The 21,013-nt window shown below is 31.6% G+C and overlaps 3 protein-coding genes and 1 long non-coding RNA gene across 4 annotated transcripts; 2 read left to right on the top strand and 2 right to left on the bottom strand.

Moving 5' to 3' along the window:
• Window positions 1-1,053: 1,053 nt before the first annotated feature.
• LOC123661540 (microtubule-associated protein RP/EB family member 1) lies at window positions 1,054-7,725 on the top strand. The gene is made up of 6 exons (XM_045596499.1): window positions 1,054-1,173; window positions 1,512-1,802; window positions 3,877-4,111; window positions 4,706-4,809; window positions 5,918-6,073; window positions 6,584-7,725. The coding sequence occupies exons 2-6, from the start codon at window positions 1,536-1,538 to the stop codon at window positions 6,650-6,652; spliced, it is 831 nt and encodes a 276-aa protein (XP_045452455.1). The 5' UTR covers window positions 1,054-1,173; window positions 1,512-1,535; the 3' UTR covers window positions 6,653-7,725.
• Window positions 2,625-3,238, bottom strand: LOC123661542. The gene is made up of 2 exons (XR_006744352.1): window positions 3,040-3,238; window positions 2,625-2,977 (listed from the first exon to the last, which is right to left on the bottom strand). It is a non-coding gene; the product is annotated as an uncharacterized LOC123661542 (long non-coding RNA).
• A 2,967-nt stretch (window positions 7,726-10,692) lies between the features above and the next one.
• Window positions 10,693-14,066, bottom strand: LOC123661840 (arrestin domain-containing protein F-like). Its single transcript, XM_045596780.1, has 4 exons — window positions 13,827-14,066; window positions 11,795-13,486; window positions 11,579-11,698; window positions 10,693-11,505 (listed from the first exon to the last, which is right to left on the bottom strand). Exons 1-4 carry the CDS (start codon window positions 14,056-14,058, stop codon window positions 10,778-10,780), a joined length of 2,772 nt encoding a protein of 923 aa, XP_045452736.1. The 5' UTR covers window positions 14,059-14,066; the 3' UTR covers window positions 10,693-10,777.
• A 2,272-nt stretch (window positions 14,067-16,338) lies between these two features.
• Window positions 16,339-17,729, top strand: LOC123661929 (28S ribosomal protein S9, mitochondrial). Its single transcript, XM_045596861.1, has one exon. The coding sequence runs from the start codon at window positions 16,465-16,467 to the stop codon at window positions 17,671-17,673; it is 1,209 nt and encodes a 402-aa protein (XP_045452817.1). The 5' UTR covers window positions 16,339-16,464; the 3' UTR covers window positions 17,674-17,729.
• The last annotated feature ends 3,284 nt before the right edge of the window (window positions 17,730-21,013 follow it).

Here is a 21,013-nt window from a genome sequence, read left to right on the forward strand (position 1 = left end):
ATTGTTTTTGTTTTTCACTTGTTGCAGTCACTAACTAATGACAAATGACAATTACAATTCCGTTTAAGAATCGCTGCACACGTATGACGTATCTCAAATAATATCTAAATAATATTTTATTTTATTTTTTTGTTTATAATACAGTAACAGTAAATTTATGCATTCAAACTTTCAACACAATGTATAAATAAATTCTATTAAAGAATAACCAACAAATATCATAGTTCATTAGTTGATTCCACGTAATCTCTATTTTATACTATAAGCCTCATTTATTTCCATTTATTGTAAATTATTGCTAATATTATTTAACATTTCTTGAGTGTATTGAGATACTTTATTTGAAACCGTGTAGTTTCAAATAAAATATGTAGATTAGTATATATCTTTAGTTAATATGAAACAATAACTTTTATACTACTAACTTGCTGGTAAATGTAATATATATTTTGAGAATGGAGTCTAAAAAAACAAGTGTGCTTTAAACCACACGACTGAAATAAAACTTCTTCAGCACCTACAGTAATATACGAAACGTAACTCTCTCTCTTTGTAACTTTACTAACTTATATCTTGGGTATAAGTTCCTTGCTTATATCTCACTCTCAACTTCCGTTTGCATCGCCCGATCACACTTTTCGTAACGCTCTCATCACGCATTCACCAGTTTACTCCCCAAGTCACGCGTGCGTAAAGAAGTTTTACTCCAATAATGTTACGTTTATGTGTAAACGTCTGAAAACAAGTAAATACAAAAAAAAAAATAAGCATAAGCAAATGGTATTAAATAAATCTTTCTATTACTGATAGTGACAGTTTTAGTTATTCTCTCATAAGTAATATGAAATGTAAAATAACTTGTTGCATTTATAATATTAAACATATGATCCTTTTGTAAATTAATTGTAGTCACCTCCTATTTAACTGCTAGGAAGTTTCTAATATTTTTCTTAATTAAATTAATATAAATGAAACCGGTTATTACAAAATATCGGTTTTTAATTCGCAAAATACTTTCTAGAAGATACGCTACATAAATTTAAAAAAATATTTCTTGTCTATGACAAATCTTACGAAGGCGAGCTTTTCGGATAACAATTCAACGTTTATTATACTTTGCTCAATATTTAAAAGCTAAAAAAGAAGAAACGTACAAGCATTTAGTTTTAAAAGGTGAGTGGTATAATAGTCTCAAGTTTCTGCATATAACGTACAATTATGTGGTAAAAGATTTTGATGAGTCGTCGTCTGTCATCTTGCATCCGCCGTTAGTTTCGCTTCATATAAATTATTACGGTATAAGTCATTAATATGATAGTTATCTCGTTGTTTATTATCAAAAAGTATAATCGAATTGATATGGACGTGATGCATCAACAATCTCGTGCAACATGTACCGACCTATTTTTAGATCGGCTTTCTTTTTTGTTCATAGCAGTGCTTTGGTTTAGCCGGTTTAGAACATATTCCTATTAGAACGTGTGCTATTTATGATTTGTTATTTGTTTAAGGTGTTGACAAAATTATAGTTCAAGATGGCAGTGAATGTGTACTCAACAAATGTGACATCGGAAAACCTATCAAGACATGATATGTTAGCGTGGGTGAACGACTGTCTCCAATCGAACTTTGCTAAAATCGAAGAATTGTGCACCGGTGCCGCGTACTGTCAGTTCATGGACATGTTGTTTCCCGGTAGTGTTCCTATGAAGCGTATCAAATTCAAGACGAACTTAGAACATGAGTATATACAAAATTTCAAAATACTACAGGCTGCTTTCAAAAAAATGTCTGTCGATAAGGTAATTACTATTTCAAAAAGAATTTAAAATAATTAATAAGTCAGCAAACACTTGAATGTATAATGGAATGTGAAAGTGCTAGATGTGGTACTAATATGACAACAGTTAAAAAGACAAGTTTAACATATTACTTAAAAAGTTAAATAGAACAAAAATTCTCACTACAGCCTATCGAAGTCCACTGTTGAACATTGGCCTCCACAAGTTCGTGCCAAAAATGGTGTAAACTCGTGTGTTTTGTCCAAAGTCACCATTCTTTACTGCCGTAACCACACAGCAGAACTAAAATTCACTTTTACTAAATAATTATAGGCAGGGTATATATTTTGCTATTTTCAATGTGGTGACATCTGTGCATACTTAATAAGTATTAGGGATATTAGATTACTGTTATGACTCACATTTGTGAGACATTTGTATTGTCATGACTTTGTATGTGATAGTAGTAATATTAAGTGATATCAACACATACAAATTATACTTTAACCTGTAAATGTAAAGTATAACTCCAATACACAAACTAAAGTAATTTAATAATAGTTAAATAAGAAATAAGATGTGAAATAAATAATGTGATATGATGTAAAAAAAATTGCAACTTTGATTAAAATTGTAGTACTTTCAAAAATTTGCTATTTTACAATTGAATCTGTATTGGTAATTTTTTTAAATTCTTTCTTCTCCTTTTTTAGTTAGGGATTAAATATTGAAAATATTTAATGCCTAATTAAATAGTTTTGCTTTTTTATATTAACTTTCAAAGTTGTATTATTCAATTTAATAATAAACATGATAAACAAAAATAATTGATACACTGAATACTGCATTAGAAAATTGTTATATTTGTTCTAGTATAGCTTTTACAGTGTAAATTTTGTAGGTAATACCTGTGGACAAGCTGATCAAAGGGAGGTTTCAAGATAATTTTGAGTTTTTGCAGTGGTTTAAAAAATTTTTTGATGCAAACTATGACGGGAGGGAGTATGACGCGTTTGAGGCCCGTGGTGGCTTTATGATCGGGTCGGGCGCGTGTGACAGTGGGGTACCACTGTGTGCTCCCGCTCCTCCTCGACCTCGCCGAGCCGCTCCGCTACATCAATCGGGCAGTACGCATCAGCTCGCTCACACACAAACGTAGACACGTTACGCATGACTGACTCGTTTATAAAACATCCCTGAAATGATCAATTCCAATTGTCAAAATTATTGTTAACATTTTTTGATTCTTGTGACTTACATTTGGTTATTATTTAGAAACACCCAAAATTTCGTTCCATAGTGCAGGTGCCATAGTCGCAGGTGACTTAGCATTACAAAAACATTGTTACTTTGGAATGTACATAATAACGTACAAGTATTACATAACGCAATTTGCGGAAGTGGGGCCGTGTAAAATCTATTAAGATATTTAATGTGTATTACGATGCGTCACGGGCGGGAGCGGGATTCGAACAAGGCGTTACGTAACATAATTTTTTTTATTTTAATGTAAAACGGGAATTAAAATCCCTCAAGTTTGCAATCATTTTCGTTTATATTTAATGGGGAATCCCCCGACTTTATTGTACGTCATTTTTTTTGAAGTAAAACCACTTTACGCATGCTTGACTTGGGGAGTAAGATGGTGAATGCGTGACGAGAGCGTTACGAAAAGTGTGATCAGGCGGGGCGGATGGAGCAAGAGGGAGAGGTGCGAGGACAAATTTTCTTTCTCTCTTTCTCTCATAGCCAGTTACGTTTCGTATATCTAAGACACAGTGCAGGCATATTGTGCAAGCCTATAGCTAAAGAAGTTTTACTTCAATTGTGTGGTCTATAGCACACTCTTTTTTTTTCAGTTGATCAATAATAGTACAATAAATACGCGTATAAGATCAATCGGTATCTTTAGTAACAATTATAAATCGTAATATATAGTAAATGGCAATTGATCAGGTCGGGGACGTTCACCAAATCATACTCTGTGACACTGGTTCATGCTGACGGTCTAGGCATCTCACGTCTCGTGCCCCCGCGTAGTCGACACCCATAGAACATTTCTTTCTTTTATTTTACTTTCCTTTTTCTTTCGTAGATAGTACCCATTGACAGACTGGTGAAGGGTCGGTTCCAAGATAACTTTGAATTCTTGCAATGGTTCAAGAAGTTTTTCGATGCTAACTACGGCGGCACGGAGTATGACGCAATGGCGCAGCGCGAGGGCCTCCCCATGGGGCACGGGGCCGCCGGCGCGGTCCCCCGGGCTGCGCCCCCTTCCGTTAAGAAACCGGCGGCGCCCGTCGCTAAAGTCGCCGCTAGACCCCAAACCAGTACTAATTGTTAACTTATTGTTTTAATTTTGGGTTGAATTTTATTACGATGTATAATGTATTACTAAAAATGTATATATATATATATTTTTGTTTTTAATACATTTTATAACATCAACGGGCTCGTAGTTGCCCATGCCCATTTTTAATGATTTATAAGTGTATGTATATTTGTTATAATATGAATAGCAGGAACCATTGCGATTTATATGTTTTTAATATTTATTTAACAATTTATTTACGTAAAGTATTATATTTAAACTACCGACCCTTTAACATACACCATTATCATTTGTGCTATTCTAGTTGTCCATATGTTACTGTAATCTTTCCTTTCATACTATTTATATATGTATTTCATTTAAATATTCTATTTGTACTTTTTTATTTCAATTTATGGTTTGATTTATATTTTCTTATTTTATTTTTAAACCAGCTATTCGTAAAAAGCTTTTTTATTATGAAACAAATTATTTGATAATTTAATGACAAATAATTAACTAAAAATTTGCTTATTTTTGAAGTTTGATGAACACTTATTTAATTTACTTTAAGCTGGGTGGAATTTATAATCTATAAATATTTTTTTTACAGTTGGTAAGGCTAATAGCACAGTGAGATCACCGCCAGTCAACTTATCTAGAATAAATCAAACTGGTAAAGGTGACTCCAAAATAATTGATGAACTTAACCACCAGGTAAGATTGTTAGAAAACAAGTCTTTTTTTTTTCATTTCATTAGTCTTGTATGTCAGAATTTTTTTATAATATCTAGCTAAAAATATTTTAGTAGATTATAATGTAGTCTTAATATAATTGTTTACTCCTTACAACGTCCAAAATTATTTAACTTAGCAGAGACGAATCAAAACAACAAAAAACTATTTAAAATCTATATACAAGTACTTTATAAATATTATAAACAATAACTTTTTACTATAATTTATGACCTTATTTTACTCCAATTGGCTTATAATACATCAATGAGGAAAGGATTGATATACTCTTAAGAATCACAAACGAAACATATACCTTATATCTTTAAAAAATAATACCTTATATCTTTAAAAAAAAAATATTTATTACATTAGAGAAATTTGTTACATGTATATTATTCATTAATTTGCACATACATTTGATTGTCTTGTTTTTATTTAATTCATTCTAAAATTTATGATTAAAGTACTTTTGTTGTCAGTCCTTAAAAAATTAAAGAAAAAGTCAAAATTAGTATTTCTTTCGTTATATTGCAATTTTTGTATCTATTTTTATATTAAAGTGAAAGTGTCTGAGCATGCTCTGAATATTCGGGCCCAATTAAGAATATTATTTTGTGTGATAATATAAAATATTAAGCGAAGGAAGCAGAAATGAAACTAATTATATAATCGGGTGTTAATACTCGCCGAGAAAATATTAGTATGCCTTGTGAAATGTATATATAAGAATATGCAACATATGGTGCGTCTTATAGGACTGTTTTCTAGGTCAAGGCTGACAACTTTATGAATAAGATTTTGCCTTTGTAAGGTATCAGATTTAATTACGTTTTAACTTACATATGACGGTATCCAATGGATAAAAATGTATGATATATTATTATTTTTCACATTCGATTTCGACTGTATTTACGGCATAGTTCTATTCGCAATTGTGAATCAAAAAGTTGTAATTTCTTAATTGAGGCTAAAATAGGTCCTGATGGCCCTTTTCTACCTCCTGCTGTTAAACGCTATTCTTAACTTATGTGCAGGATTAACTTTATCCACAATTGGCGAAACTTAAATTTCTTTATTTTTATTTTAGATTAATGAATTAAAAGCAACAGTTGATGGTCTTGAAAAAGAAAGGGACTTCTACTTCGGCAAACTTCGAGATATAGAGGTGATCTGTCAAGAGATGGATGAACAACAAAACGCTCCAATAGTTCAGAAGATTTTGGACATTTTATATGCAACTGAGGTAAACCATAAACAGACTTGAAATTAATTATACTGCTAGTGTAGGTACTTATTGTGTTTGCTAGCAAATGGAAAAAAACCAACATCAAGTACATCGAAAAGTAATACGAAGTAAGTAGTCGGTAAAACAGTCAACTACGCATTATTTGGGAAAACTCGAATATTACTCATCAGATCTCGATGAAATTTAAATAGTACCACCAATCATTTCCACCACCTCCCTTTTTTAAGTCGTTTAGAAATAAGCAGACATGCTTATTTGTTCACTTAATATTTAAATTAATTAAGCAAAATTTGTAATAATAAATTAATTAAACAATAACATAATCATTTCCTTGTTATTGCAGCAAGCAAATTTACTATAATAATATGATGATTCTCTAAAGATGTAAAGAGGAAAAGTCCCAAGTTATTTTAAAATGTTACAAGAATAAAAGTAATTGCTTAATAGGACGACTTATTAGTCGTCCTATATACCTACTTAATAATTTTTATATTTTTCTGATTTTAGGATGGTTTTGCGCCCCCAGAGGAAATGGATGGAGACAACCCCCATCCTCCTGAAGAAGACGAATATTGAATGTATAATATCTATGCGTATCATAGTGCTCTTTGTATATTATAAACTCGAAATTATATCGCTTACAATCATCGATAGCAGAGTGCTTTGTATTTCACAGCCAATGAGTCGTAACAGTGTTATAGTTAATAAATTACCATAGGACAGGTCTTGTGGTCTCATGAAGTTCCTAACTTTACATGTATGTTTGGAATTTATCGAATGACTACCGGTGATTCAATGTTGCACATAGATTTGAATATTTTTATCCCAGTGTATATATGTAAGTGGACTTCAATGCAGTAATGTACACATGGCTGTGTCATACACAAGTGCTTTCTTTTATTTTTTAGGAGCATATTTTCTTGACTGAACTTCTATTTTATCTTATTTTGTTTCGGTAGAATCAATAATTTGAAACAAAGAGTTATTTGTATGAAGGATAGTTTTTTAACGTGCAATGTGGTGCAGAAAGTGTGCTTATATGTATTGTCTTAAAACTGATCATTTATTTGGGCCCCCGATGCCTGTTTTAACGTGCATTTAATAGATTGTTATAAATGGAAGAGATTTACTGTTACTTGTTTAATTGTGTTATAACGAAATTTACAGTAATTAAATTTGATCATAAAATTACTCATATATTATACAACTCGTAGAGGAAAGGCGAATTAGATCTGAAAACATTTGAGGTACCTTTATTGACGAATACTAAAATTAATAGTTGACTTGTTCCGAAACTAGTACCTACGTAAATTATAGCTTACGCAATATTTACATGACTACGTTTTAGTTTAATCGAATAGGAGACTACCACATTCGTGCACTAATAGTAATTAATAATAGAAAATATGTCAATGATCAGAATGACTTGTTAATAGGTTAGGAAGTATCATTGCAATACGTTGCGATACTGAGTACTGACGACTTGTTGGCGGGGGAGATGTTATCGCTGGTTAAATTTATAGATTATTAATTTATTTACTTCAGAAGCATACATAAAATGCCTTAACTGCAAATATTAAATCATAATTATAAAATAGCCTCTGGATTTCAGATTGTGGAAGTCTTATCAATAAATAACTACATTAATATTGTTGTATTTTAATTTAATTTGTTTAGAATTTCATTTATGTAGTCATTGCTTCTATAAAATAAAATTAACTTAACCCTCCTCTCCTACAGTGGATCCACATCGCACATTTATTACGATTGGGTCGGATTTACCCATACTGGCTCGTGAAGGGAGATCATTTAAAAACCATTTATTATGTAGTATAATTGTGTTTGCAGGCAAACGAAGAAAAACCGACTTCAATTGTATCGACAAGCAATACAACGTAGGTAGACGGAAAAATAGTCAAGTAAATGCGCATTATCAAAGATTACTCCAAAAGTTGTATTCAGATCTCGATGAAATTTAAATGTGACCATATTATGATAAACATGGGCTTTCGATTAAATTAAAAATCACTAAAATCGGTACACTCAGTAAAAAGTTATGCGGATTTTCGAGAGTTTCCCTCGATTTCTCTGGGATCCCATCATCAGATCCTGGGGGCCAAAGTTTCAAACAAGTTTTATAAAAAGTTAAGTTATTTTTTGAACACTCAACAATTGTCTCAAATAGACAAAATGATTAAGATTAATGAAAAAAAATACCATTTACCCGTTGTTTAAACTTTTTTACTAAAAACAAAAGCACTTTGAAAAGAAATCTTAACTTTTGAACATAAAGAACAATAGTTTTCTATTCACAGTTCCATCGTTGTCACGCCCACATATTTCACTACGTATAACGCAGGACGCGCTGTAATTGGACAAAGCGGTACCGCGCGAATTAGTTTGAAATTCAAATTTTTATCGACATTGTTCCATAGTGCCCCGCGTTCAACTGTTCCCCAACTGTCCCTACATCAATTCTCGGGAAGAATGCATCCAGCGCCGGTCATTCTGTGCTAAGCCTATTAATTTAGATATTATATAGGCATGAACGGGTAGGATATATATATATATATATATATATATATATATATATATCACAGGTAAGGTTTTGAAATAAAAATATGTATGACTACCAGTTGCTCGCGGCTTCGCTCGCGTAATAATTGATATTTATAGAGGGGCTAAATTATTTAAGGTTAGAATTTCGACAAAAGCCAAAACATGTGCATACTCATTTTTAATCAGTAGCCCAGAAATAAAATTTTTCTTATCGTGCAGATCATGCGGATAGATCTGTTGTAAGAGATAGAAACCGTTAGTCTTTTCTTTATCACCAAATAAAAGAATTCAACGGTGTATACTCTTGCAGTTCATAAATTGACATATCTATACAAATAAATAAAATTGGAGCGTCTGTTTGTAATATTAAAATAACCGCTTTTAACTAAATTCATATGCATGTATACACGGTACACATACGAAATTAACATTTTTTATAATTATCTGTCTGTCTGTTTGTTCCGACTAATCTCTGAAACGGCTGGACTTATTTGGACGGGATTTTCACTGGCAGTAGCACGATCAAAACCTCTTTTTAATTTCAGAGTTTATTCGATCAAATATAATCATTACTTCTTTAGAAGAGTTGAACAGGTTGGAGTGTTTGTAATTCATCTTTACACATCTTATCGAAATGTTTTTTGCGTTTTGGATTTTTTTTTGCAAAATAAACTACTCCAGCCTTATTTATCCAATTTTCCATAGCGTTTTTCTATTATCAGCATTCAATTAAAATGTATACTAATATTATAAAGCTGAAGAGTTTGTTTGTTTGTTTGAGCGCGTTAATCTCAGGAACTATTGATCCGATTTGAAAAATTCTTTCAGTGTTAGATAGCCCATATCGAGGAAGGCTATAGGTTATATATCATCACGCTAAGACCAATAGAAGCAAGCAAGAATGTTTCTAAATCGTTTTTTTTCTTTCCTTTTGAGCTTCCGCTGCGTGCGCTGCAGGTTAGCAAAAATCATGTATGACAGAATAAATTGTTCCTATTCCACGTGGACCAAGTTGCGAGCAGAAGCTAGATATAAATAATAGAGATAGAAAACAAACTGAATTAACTAAGTGGCTCTCTGTACCCCGATAAACCAGCGAGGTTTTCGTGGTACTTAAATTGCAAAGTATAATGTATTTGTTATGTATTGGCCAATAAACTGAAAAACAAAGAACTTCGGGAATTCGGACTTTTTTACTGGAAATTTCCTCCAATTTAAGCTTTAAAGCTTCAGAGTTATTAACAAAATAAGAAATTAACTTATTTTTCTATGTAACTTAATTTTCTAATAACCTTGGCAATTTTTGCGTGCTAGAAAAACCTTCCGATCCATTTTTCTACCCGTCATTCGGATCGAATGAGCTCATGTTTTTAGGAGCTTTCTCTTTGTTTTACACTTTTTTTAAAGATAAAAAAAATACTATTGGACGGTTATGCACAAGCATCTTGCCAGAGTATCTCGTATATTTACACAAAGTAAAATTTAAAAAGGAAGGAATTTTTATATCACGTGGAACGTGATTTATTACACCTAATACAGAACCCTCATTTGAATGACCGCAGAGAGGAGTCGAACAACCTGGCAGTCGTTCGTACTTCGATATGTTGACGTCGTCGTTGATTTTCAACAGTACGTCGTAGGCAATTGTACTCAACGAACTTTATCAACGCAAAAAGCTGAATTTTTAGGGCACAAACAAGAAATTAAGTGTTATATTTATTTTATAATCATTATTTTTACACATTTATTTAAATATTACTTAGCAAAATTAGTCATATTTAAATGTCATGCTTAGAAATTAAATTACTAACTCCTATTTACAAGCATTAACAAACTTGTACTATGTACTAAAATGTACATATTACTCCAAATGCATGTTATTACTTCAAGTTGTACATTAAAAATAATGAACGTGATTTTATTTTTAGAAACTATAACACAATGTGAGAAAAAAAGTGTAATATAAATCTCTGGAAACAAAAGATAATGAGAGTTCAATATAATATTATGTACATGTTTAAGCGGTCCCGCCGTTACGGCAAAAAATTAAGAATCAGTTCATAGACATAATTTTATACACAAATTATTTTATGAATTAAAGATCGCATTTACACACTAATTTCTATATGATTTATGTCAAAACTATTTTACATTTTTTCGTCTTACTCGTAAGCTTGTGGATAATATATTACTAATATTCAAACTTGAGCCATCAACTGATGAAGATAATTGCATCTTTTCATTACGTTTCCTTGGTGTTTGACGAGTCCTATTCAAATTACCAAGCTTGATTGTAGGGTTTTTAAGAGATTTGACACCTTTTTTATTCACTGTTTGACTGTTTTTGGGAATAGAATCTTCTTTTTTTTCTATTGAACCTTTTGCCGGCCTTCCTCTTTTATTAATCTGGGTACTTGAATTCATTTCAGTCTGTTCTTTTTTCTGCTTTAGCCGTAGACTTTCTCTTGAAATATTGCATTCATTGTTCTCTTTTGATTTTTGCTTTTTACTTTTCGTCTCTTTGGTTGATACTGGCTTTGATTTGGGTTTTTCAATAGTGACTTTACTTAAATTACTTTTTGACCTAGAGTTTTTTTGGGGTTTTGTAGATTGAACAACTTGCTCTTGTGCTTTTTTTTCATCATTTTGCGAGGATTTAGTATTCTTGTTTGGAGTTTTATTATTTTTTTGCTGTCTTGTTTTATCATAATCTGTTTGTTTTGAAACTCTACTTATATCAGATCTTGTACTGCCATTCAGACCTTTACTTCGAAAACTTCTTACAGTTAGTATAGTGCCTTTTATAAAGTTTTTTTTGTTAAAATTTGTATCAGAACTGCTTTTTGAAGCATCTTTGTGGATAGCATTATCTGAAAAATAAATTTATTTTTAATACATTCCTCTAAATGTAAATAAAAAAAGCAATCTGTAAAAAACAACTACCTTGCTTTAGTTGGTATTTTGATGTCCATGGTGTTACAGTCCTTTCCTCCATATCACTTTCAAAATCGGTATCCCAGAAAGACTTTACACAATTTGAAATAACAGTTCTCTTGTTTTGACCTGAAGATAAAATATAACAATTACAATTAAAAATAATATTTATTAAAATTTTATTTCATCTTTTCCATAAAGGTATTTATCATATTATGTACTTACATTGTGATTTAGCTGCATCATTTTTCCAACTGCAAGCATTAGTTTCCATTTTTTTTACTACTACTTTACAATCAGTATTTAGTTTTATAGTATTATTTACTGCAGGTTGCGGTTTTTGAACTTCAGTCATTTTATTTTTTACAGCAGTTGGTTTATTCACTTCTTTATTAGCTTGTTTAGTATTGGTTTTGTTAGAAATTTGAGATACTTTAAATATTTCTTCATCTGTGTAAGTATCACTACCCTCATCATTGTTGCACATAGATATAACAGAGGCTACATCCCATTTATCATTATTATCTATATTGTTTTTACTCAATTCTTTTTTGTTGGTAGCATTAGTCATGTTCATTTGATCAGGAGGCACAATCTTGTGTATTAAATCTAAAACATTATCATCACCAAGAACATCATGACTTAAACAATATGATTGCGACGACACTATCTTTCGTACTTTATTTTTTTCTCTGCAAATGTTATATATATTAGTTTGAGGGCTGTTGGTAGCTAAGTTATCACTACTAATATTCTTACTTTCAGCAATATCTAATTTTTGAGTGAAAAGTTTCCGTTTTAAAAAACTAGGTCTCATTGAAACATCAGTGGTGTTCTGAGTAACTTCTGTGTGATTAGAACAATCAGGTTCTATGACTTCAGCAGTTTTCTGTAACAGCTTTTTGTTTTGTACAACTGAGTTCTGTTCATCATAGAAATTATTATGCTGTGATTTATTATTATTATTAGGTAAATCTAATTCCAAATCTCCAGTAAGAGGTAGACGAGATTTAGCTATCAATATTTCAGGAACAGAACCCTTCTTTACATTGGATATTTTTGGTACAGGCATTTTTGGTTTTTTGAAGTTGAACTCATTATTTTGAATATTTATGTTATTAGACAAACTATCGTTTTCTTTTATTGGTGATATAGCAGTCTTACTTCTCTTTCTATTAGATGAATTTGATTCTTCATCTTCAAGCACTCTTTTTTGTTGCATTGTACTTTGATGAGTACTATTTGCTTTAACTATGCTCTGTGAAAATATTTCCTCCTTCTCACTATCAGTATCGATAGCCTTAGTATTTTCTGATTGTGTATGGGGATTAGTTTTGTTTCTAGGGATTTCTGTAATCACATTTCTAGCTGATGTCTCATAACTTGACTTGTTGAACCTTTGAGATGGCCATTGAAATGAAGCTCCTTTAGCAAATCTTTCTTTTAGAGTAACTACAGAGGTATTTTCGTCTTTTTCTTGTGGTGTGTGATTAGTAGTATGTTTTAATGAATTAACAGTAAACATATTTCTAAGATAATTCTGTTTTAAGTTTTCTGTACAATCTTTATACATATCATTCTCTTTCATTGAAGTCCTGAACTGTGTTAAATCGTATGTTGTCAATGGTCTATTTATCGATTTTGGTATATTATCTTTATGTAGGATTGTTCTAGATGATCTACAATCATCACTGCTGATTGATGAATCACTGCCTTGCTCTCCTGAGTCCTCACCCAATCTCTGTCTATTACCTTTTGAAAATAGTTTCAGATTTCTCCGTTTTTCAATTCTTTTTCTAATACGATTTTTCATAAATTTATTATATGCTTCTTTTATAAGTCTTAAATCATATTTATTGAATTTCACATTTTTGAATGCTAAAGCTATATCAGCAGCACTAACACTTGCATTAGAATCTGAAAAATGAAATATATTTATATATTAAAACTACCCAGCTGACCCAGCAAACGTTGTTTTGCCATATACATTATTTAATCCCCCCCCCCTCCCGTAACTTAGGGGTATGAAAAACAGATGTTGGGTGATTCTCAGACCTACTCGATATACACACAAATTTCATAAAAATCAGTCCAGCAGTTATGGAGGAATTTGACCACAAAAACTGTGACACGAGAATTTTATATATTACAGATATTAACTTTAAACTTAAACTTTAATCCAAAAAAAAAATGTTCTATACAAAATTTTTGTAAATTTAACAAGCTATATATATAAAATACAATAAATTGATCATACCAATGCTTCTCATAGACATGGGTGAGCCACTTCTTCCATTAAAAACAGACCTTTGAGAGCTCATACCACGGTTATAAATTGAATCACGAAAGTTTTGTGCACCAGAATCACGGAAACTTCTTAGTGACATAGGAGATGTTTCTCTTCTGTAATAAACGCTTCTTTGATCAAAACCACGCATTTTGTACCCTTGTTGATGCATATGTGGCATGTTTAAAGTAGAAGTCATCATATTGTTTCTAAAACTATAACTTGTTATATTTGTGTTGTTAAAATTTGTTCTGTTGAAACCCTAAAAAGAAATTTTTATTGTAAAACCAAATAAAAAGAATCAGATTACTACATTAAGAGTTGGAAACGTAAATTATAATAAATAAATCTCAAATCTGACATTCATAACAATAATACAATAAATTAGATTTTTTTTTTAAATCAAAAACTGCATTTGTTTACCTATACTTCTATACTAATATTATAAAGGGAAAAGATTTGTATTATAGGATGTTTGTAAAGAATAATGTCAAAAAATATTGGACCAATTTCTAACTCTTTCATCCATACCTAATTCTATAAGAAATATAGATGTTTTTGATAAATTTCTTAAGCGTTTCATATGAAATTTTAAGTACTTTATGTCCAGTAAGTTTTGATATGCTAATAGGATATAAGCTGCAAGTATAGTTAATTTGCTACGCAATCAGTATATGTGATACGAAATTAGTTTGTTTGCGTTCAAAACATTTTATTTGTCTAGCGTCTGAGAAAAAATACAAGCAACTATCTTTCTCTCGGTTAATCTAATATGAAATATTGCAAAAATAATTTATTCGATGGCCATATATTGCTGAATGATAAGTTTTTTGATGTGCAATTAATAGTATCCCTTTAAAAATAATACAAACTAACTTACGGCTGTTTCATGTTGATATTTAAGGACACTATTTGGCATTAAGTCCTCGTCACTATCAGACATGTTTTTGTAATGAAGTTAACAATCGTTTCTTAAATGTTTAAGAACACATTTACACTAGTTTGTTATTAACTTTCACAGGATATCGCTAGCCACAGCGACAGCGAGCGTCGATTTTGTTTTAAATTTTACTGATCTAACGGACATTTTTAAAACAAGTCTATCTATAGACAAAATAGTCACAGACCACAAGTATATTTTAGTATAACTATAGATACGGCACGAGTCCGAGTGACACAACGGCTCATGACTAGCTCTACTATTTCGATTTTTGAATTTTTTTTCTTTTACTTTTCTGGGGGCAAGGTAGACACCAAGACGAACCAAAAAAAAAAAAAAAACGAAAAGCACTACCTATCTTTTTTCGAAGCGCTTCGTCGTATGATCTCATCTTGGCAAACATTTTACATGAAAATGTTTTTGGTGGGATAATTATTTGTTTGTCGTTAGTTAATTATTGTTTGAATGTAAAAATTGTTTATTCGTCTTTTATTTATAATTAATTATACAAATGTTGACCAATGGGTGTGGCATAATAAACGAGAAACCAAGAGGAATATTGGTTTTATTTAATTGAAAGAATTCTACTAGACAAATATAATGACTAAATTAATAATAATAACAAAGTATGACAGTTCACACGTTTGGTTTTAACAACACTACGGAGATCGTATACATGACGCGGAGGTCGCATATCACCTCAATGGGCCCCCATATTAGATATCTTGATTTTTTTCGCCCAGATTAATTAATTTTGATTAATAATCGTTTGTTGACCACTATTGATGAATTTGTATATGTTCGATCATAAAAACAATTTAATTATTAGTGGGACGCACCCTTAATGTTAATGTTACCATACGATTTACAGATTTTGTTTTAAAGGTGGCTCAACACATGGCTCTTTGTGTTTGCTGTTCAGTATTTGTTGTTTTTGACAAAATATTTGACGTACGGGCAAATAGACGATACGACCGTCTAGACATGGAGCCAAATAGCAAAAATTAAACATATTTTTTGATTTTGGCCTTTGACGTGCCTTGCAAAACACAGAAGACTGGAGAAGACAGAATTTCGGTAAGCCGTATTTGTTATTATTAATGGTCTCATTCTTCATCTAAAAAACCAAACAAATAATCATAAGAGTCAAAAAAATTCAAAATATTCAGTTCAATAGCCGAAAAATTGGGCATTTTCATAAAAAAAATTAAAACTCGAATATCTCGAAAACGGTTAAGTTTAGGATGGGGGGTTCCATAGTGAAATCATTCAGAAATGGTGTGTACTATATGCTCTTAACGGATCTAGGTCGACTTTTCCTGTAACCCTGTATATATATATATTATTGCCATATTTGCCATTTAGGCAAATACAGCAATAAATTTGGCAAATACACTCTCCGCACATGGAAATTATTTGTCAAATACGGCAAATATGCAAACACAAATAGCCATGGGTGGAGCCATGGTAATATTTATTCGTAACTAATGATTTAGTTGATTTACTCCAAAGAGTAAAGTAACTTGCTTATGGTGTACTCTATGGTTATTGGTTACACTTACAGCTTACAGACGTAAAACTTCTCTTTATTTAGGTTATGTTACCAGGAGCTCTTTAAAAATATTTTATCAATATTTTAGTTTTAACAGCACAAAATGCTCTTTTAAAATGTTTATGATTTTCAATAAAATGTCGTTAGCAATAAAATTCACTTTAAAACAGGCATTGCCTGTGGTGAGTCGTACAAGTGCTATTTTTCAAAATGTTTATAATTATAGCTCCAAAGCAACATCACAAGAAAATGTCTATAATACTTTTACGGATTGGGAAAGTTTAAACAAGAAGAAAAAGATAAGCAAAGCTATGAAAGCCTACTTAGAAAGAGCTAAAGAACACGACGAATTCATGAAGAAACAACAATTTGAATATAACATTGGCAAAAGGCATCTCGCTAATATGATGGGCGAAGATCCGGAAACATTCACTCAAAAAGATGTTGACCGTGCTATTGAATACTTGTTTCCCAGCGGCATTTACGACCCTGCTGCACGACCTTTAATGAAACCGCCCGAAGAAGTCTTTCCTGCGCGAAAAGCGGCCGAATTTGACGAAGCTGGGCGGCCACATCACTTTTTGTTTTATACCGGCAAGCCTAACTTTTTCAAATTATTGTATGATGCCTCAGAACACATTCAAGACTTGTATAAGTTTGAGGATAAAGTTAGTAGAAAGAAAGAGGTAGCTGATGCAAATTCAAAGTTAGAGCTATCATCTAGTGTTTGGATAACTAAAGATGAACTGGAACAAATTTTAGTTGAAACTATAACGGACTTAGAATACGATAATTTTAAATTAGTCATGGAGAGGCTTGTTTCTTTGCCATATTCTTACAGAGTTAAAGAGTTTGTTGAGAAGTTTAGAAAACCATTAGCAACTCAAAGATTTGCTTTAGAAATCCCTAAACCAAGTTATGATGAAAATGGAGTTGCTTTTGTAACTACATATGAATGTTTGCGCAAGAAAGCTAGAGGAGATGTCACTATTAAGTCACCAGGTACTGGAAAAATTACAATTAATGGTCAAGACTTGACTTACTTTGAGGATGTACAGTCAAGAGAGCAAGTAATATTCCCATTGATATTCACTGAAATGCAAGACAAAGTAGATGTGGTATGTAACATAGAAGGGGGTGGTCCATCAGGACAAGCGGGCGCCATAAGGTGGGGAATAGCTTGGGGATTACGTAGTTTTGTTGACAAGAATATGTTAGAAGCCATGCAAGTAGCTGGCTTACTAACAAGAGATCACCGACGTCGTGAACGTAAGAAGCCGGGTCAACCAGGTGCAAGAAAGAAACCTACTTGGAAAAGAAGATAGTGGATGGATTTATTCTCATATTAGTTGTTAAAATAAAAGATTAGATGTGCTTTGTATATATTTATTTATAAATTATTAATCTTTTCTAAACTTCTTTTTCATAGTCTTCTTTTTACCACCAATTTTTTTCCTAAAAATTGTATTCTTCCTTTCTTTGTTATAACTGATTTTAATTATCTTCTTTCCTTCTACCTGTCATTTTCATTATTCTTACTAAAGAATAACAATCCTAAAATAAAAATAAAAAATTTGATACAGTTTTTTAAAACAAGAAGTACTCAAAAAATTGTCAATTTATACAATCTTTTGTCACCTTTCAACCTGTCGTTTGCAGACGAAAAAAATAGCTTTTTTCCTCTAGACAATCTAGGGTTCAATTTTTTTTTTAACAACTAACAGAATTGTTTTTACTTGTATTGTCTTCCTCATTTTCTGGCTCTGAAGAGTCATATGCAAAGGGATTCTTTTCACTAAGTTCCAGTGGATTTTTAAGTTTTGATACCTTTGTACTTTGTAAAGGAATATAATTTGAGTCTTCTTCTTGAGCTTCTGGATAGATAAAATAAAAACATGTCAAAAAATAATTATTTACTATAAACTAGATCAATTAAAATATTATTTATTACCTATTTACTAGTGACGTCTGTCTATCCATATTTTTATGCAATAAGTAATAACCAACATATATACTAAAGCCTACGAAACTTGCTGCATCTTATGGTATAAGTATTATTCCGATCCGTTTAATAGTTTTCGCAGTAAAGCTGAACAAAAACACCGGATCTCCATTTATAAATGAAAAATGTATTTTGTTTGAATTGTCTTTAAATATCAATCGGTAAAGCTTTAGATTAGGTAAAACCGAATTTCGGGACCGTGGGGGGATGGGGGGGGAGAGGGTGGGGAACGCTACCCCTGGTACCACTGTCACACCTCGGAACCCCATAGTTATGGAGATATCCATGGTTAAAGTTTTGAGGTTAGAAGAAGAATTTCGAATTCCCTCCCTTCGCGCCTCTGCGGCACAAAAAAAACACTCTAGGGGTAGGACAGACCAAGACCACGTGGACAGTGGGGTGCTCCGATTCGGTTTTGAGTATTTTTCGAATTTCTAAACCTATATTCTAGCACGCAATGTTACTAATTTTATTAGAATATTATGTCTGACGCGTTATTTTGTTTAAAAGTGTCGATTTGTCACACAATGCAAACAGTACGAGCTCAAAGGTATTATAATAGCTTTAAATTCTTCTTCTAACCTCAAAATTTTAACCATGGATATCTCCATAACCATGGGGTTTTGAGGTATGACAGTGTTACCTTGTATAGATTCCCCTACACCCTCCACCCTCCACCCAACAACCCCATAATTCGGTTTTTTTTGTACGGAGCATGAGTGAGCGTGCTTTCGCACGCAAGGGCTGCACTTCCCGTAGCGCCGGAGCCAAGCGTTCCTCTAACTTTCGAAATTCTTCTTCTAACCTCAAAACTTTAACCATGGATATCTCCATAACCAAGGGGTTCCGAGGTGTGACAGTGGTACCAGGGGTAGCGTTCCCCACCCTCTCCCCCCCCCATCCCCCCACGGTCCCGAAATTCGGTTTTACCTAATCTAGATCTTAGCCTATCAATCATATTTATAAAACAAAAGAAACCATAAAATGTTCCTACCTAACCTTCTTTTATGTTGTCCTCTTTTGTAAACAAACTTCTCAAACTAAAGGACTTTGGCTGTGTAATACCTTCGTTTAGAGTATCGCTTATTTTGTAAAATTGTTCCTTTAATACCTGAACTTTTTCTACCACTGGGTCAGGCTGTGGCTCTAATTCTTCTTTATCTTCAAGATCTTTAGATGTTTAGATTTCTTCTTTTTCGATTTTTTTACTGACTCTTGTTTTGTTTTTACATGTGCTAAGTATTTGCATGCTCTGGTTGCAATGGGCCATATCTCAACAATCCCAGTTTAGCTATGAAATAAAACCTAACAATTTACAATCTTTCTTTGACATTTGTTTACCTAATTAGTAAAAATCATCAATGGCAATTATTGTTTTTATTATACATATCAGTTAACATTGTTCAAAATTAAGACAACAATAATAAAATTCATTAAAGGGAAGTACTACCGTAAAACATGGCTACTTTGCCCTAAAAATCAATATATTTTTGCATTAGTTGAGTTATTTTGGAAAAAGCAAATATATTTAATATTGTGTTTGTACCACACAATACTATATGTTCATGTTTCGATATTTATTACTTAAACTATCCTGAAAAATGTATGCATGTTGGTAAAAAATACAATTATAAGTGTTGGGCAAAAAATCATAGGTTCTTGGCAACTTTGCCAACTTGAAATATTTCTAAAATTACAAGTCGTATCATTATTTTAAAAATAGCTAAATATAAGTACAGGGCAATGTAGTAAAGTATCAAATTATGAGATCAATGAACATATTTGTTGTTATTCAAAATTGAGTGGGCAAAGTCAAAAAGCCCTCTAGAACATTTTTCTTATATTAATGATCAATGTCCAAGGGCTGTCACCATTAAATAAATGCAACATACACTTTTTAAATTTTAAACATTTTTTTAAATTGCGAAACTTTTTAATGTGAAATATTTTATTGATGAAAGTGTAACATAGGTAAATAATATAGGTAAGTTATGATTTAAAAAAAAACACTTTACAAGATACGAATCAGATATTCCGTATTTAGCATTTGCAGATGCCGATAGATAAGTACAATTGAATAGTGTCATGGTAATAAAGATTTATATTTATATTTATTTAATACGTCTTTAATTGTTATTTAAATTTGTTTATTTTGACAATAGTAATTTTATATTAATTTATTTAAGCTCTAGGAACAAAAGTTACAATTGAGATCGAATTAAACTTAAACAAAGATTACGATAACTGAGATAATTTTGGTTCGGACTTATAATTAACTAACTTTACATACGATCACAAAATAATTTTAAATGTGCCAAGACAGTTACAGCGAGAAATTTGAAAGAAATAGTAGTTTTATGGATTTTTCACACAAAATACATTCGAGATGTGCTTTCATATTTTGCGACATTACTTGAGGACACTGTAATTTAGTACCTATAGTCCTATACATTGATTTTGGCTTAACGTTAACATAATTAAAAGAATAGTCTCAAACACAAGTCTTGACGACTTTTTCATGTAGTACAAAAATTTTGTTAAACTTTATGATTTAATAGAAAATAAAAGCCATGAATATATAGGAAACATGCCTATTTACTAACTTCTATTTCTATATAATATATTATTAATGTCGCTTCATCGCATTGACAACGTCTCCACTC

This window comes from Melitaea cinxia, chromosome 17 (assembly GCF_905220565.1).
Source record: "Melitaea cinxia chromosome 17, ilMelCinx1.1, whole genome shotgun sequence".
Taxonomy (NCBI): Eukaryota; Metazoa; Arthropoda; class Insecta; order Lepidoptera; family Nymphalidae; genus Melitaea; species Melitaea cinxia.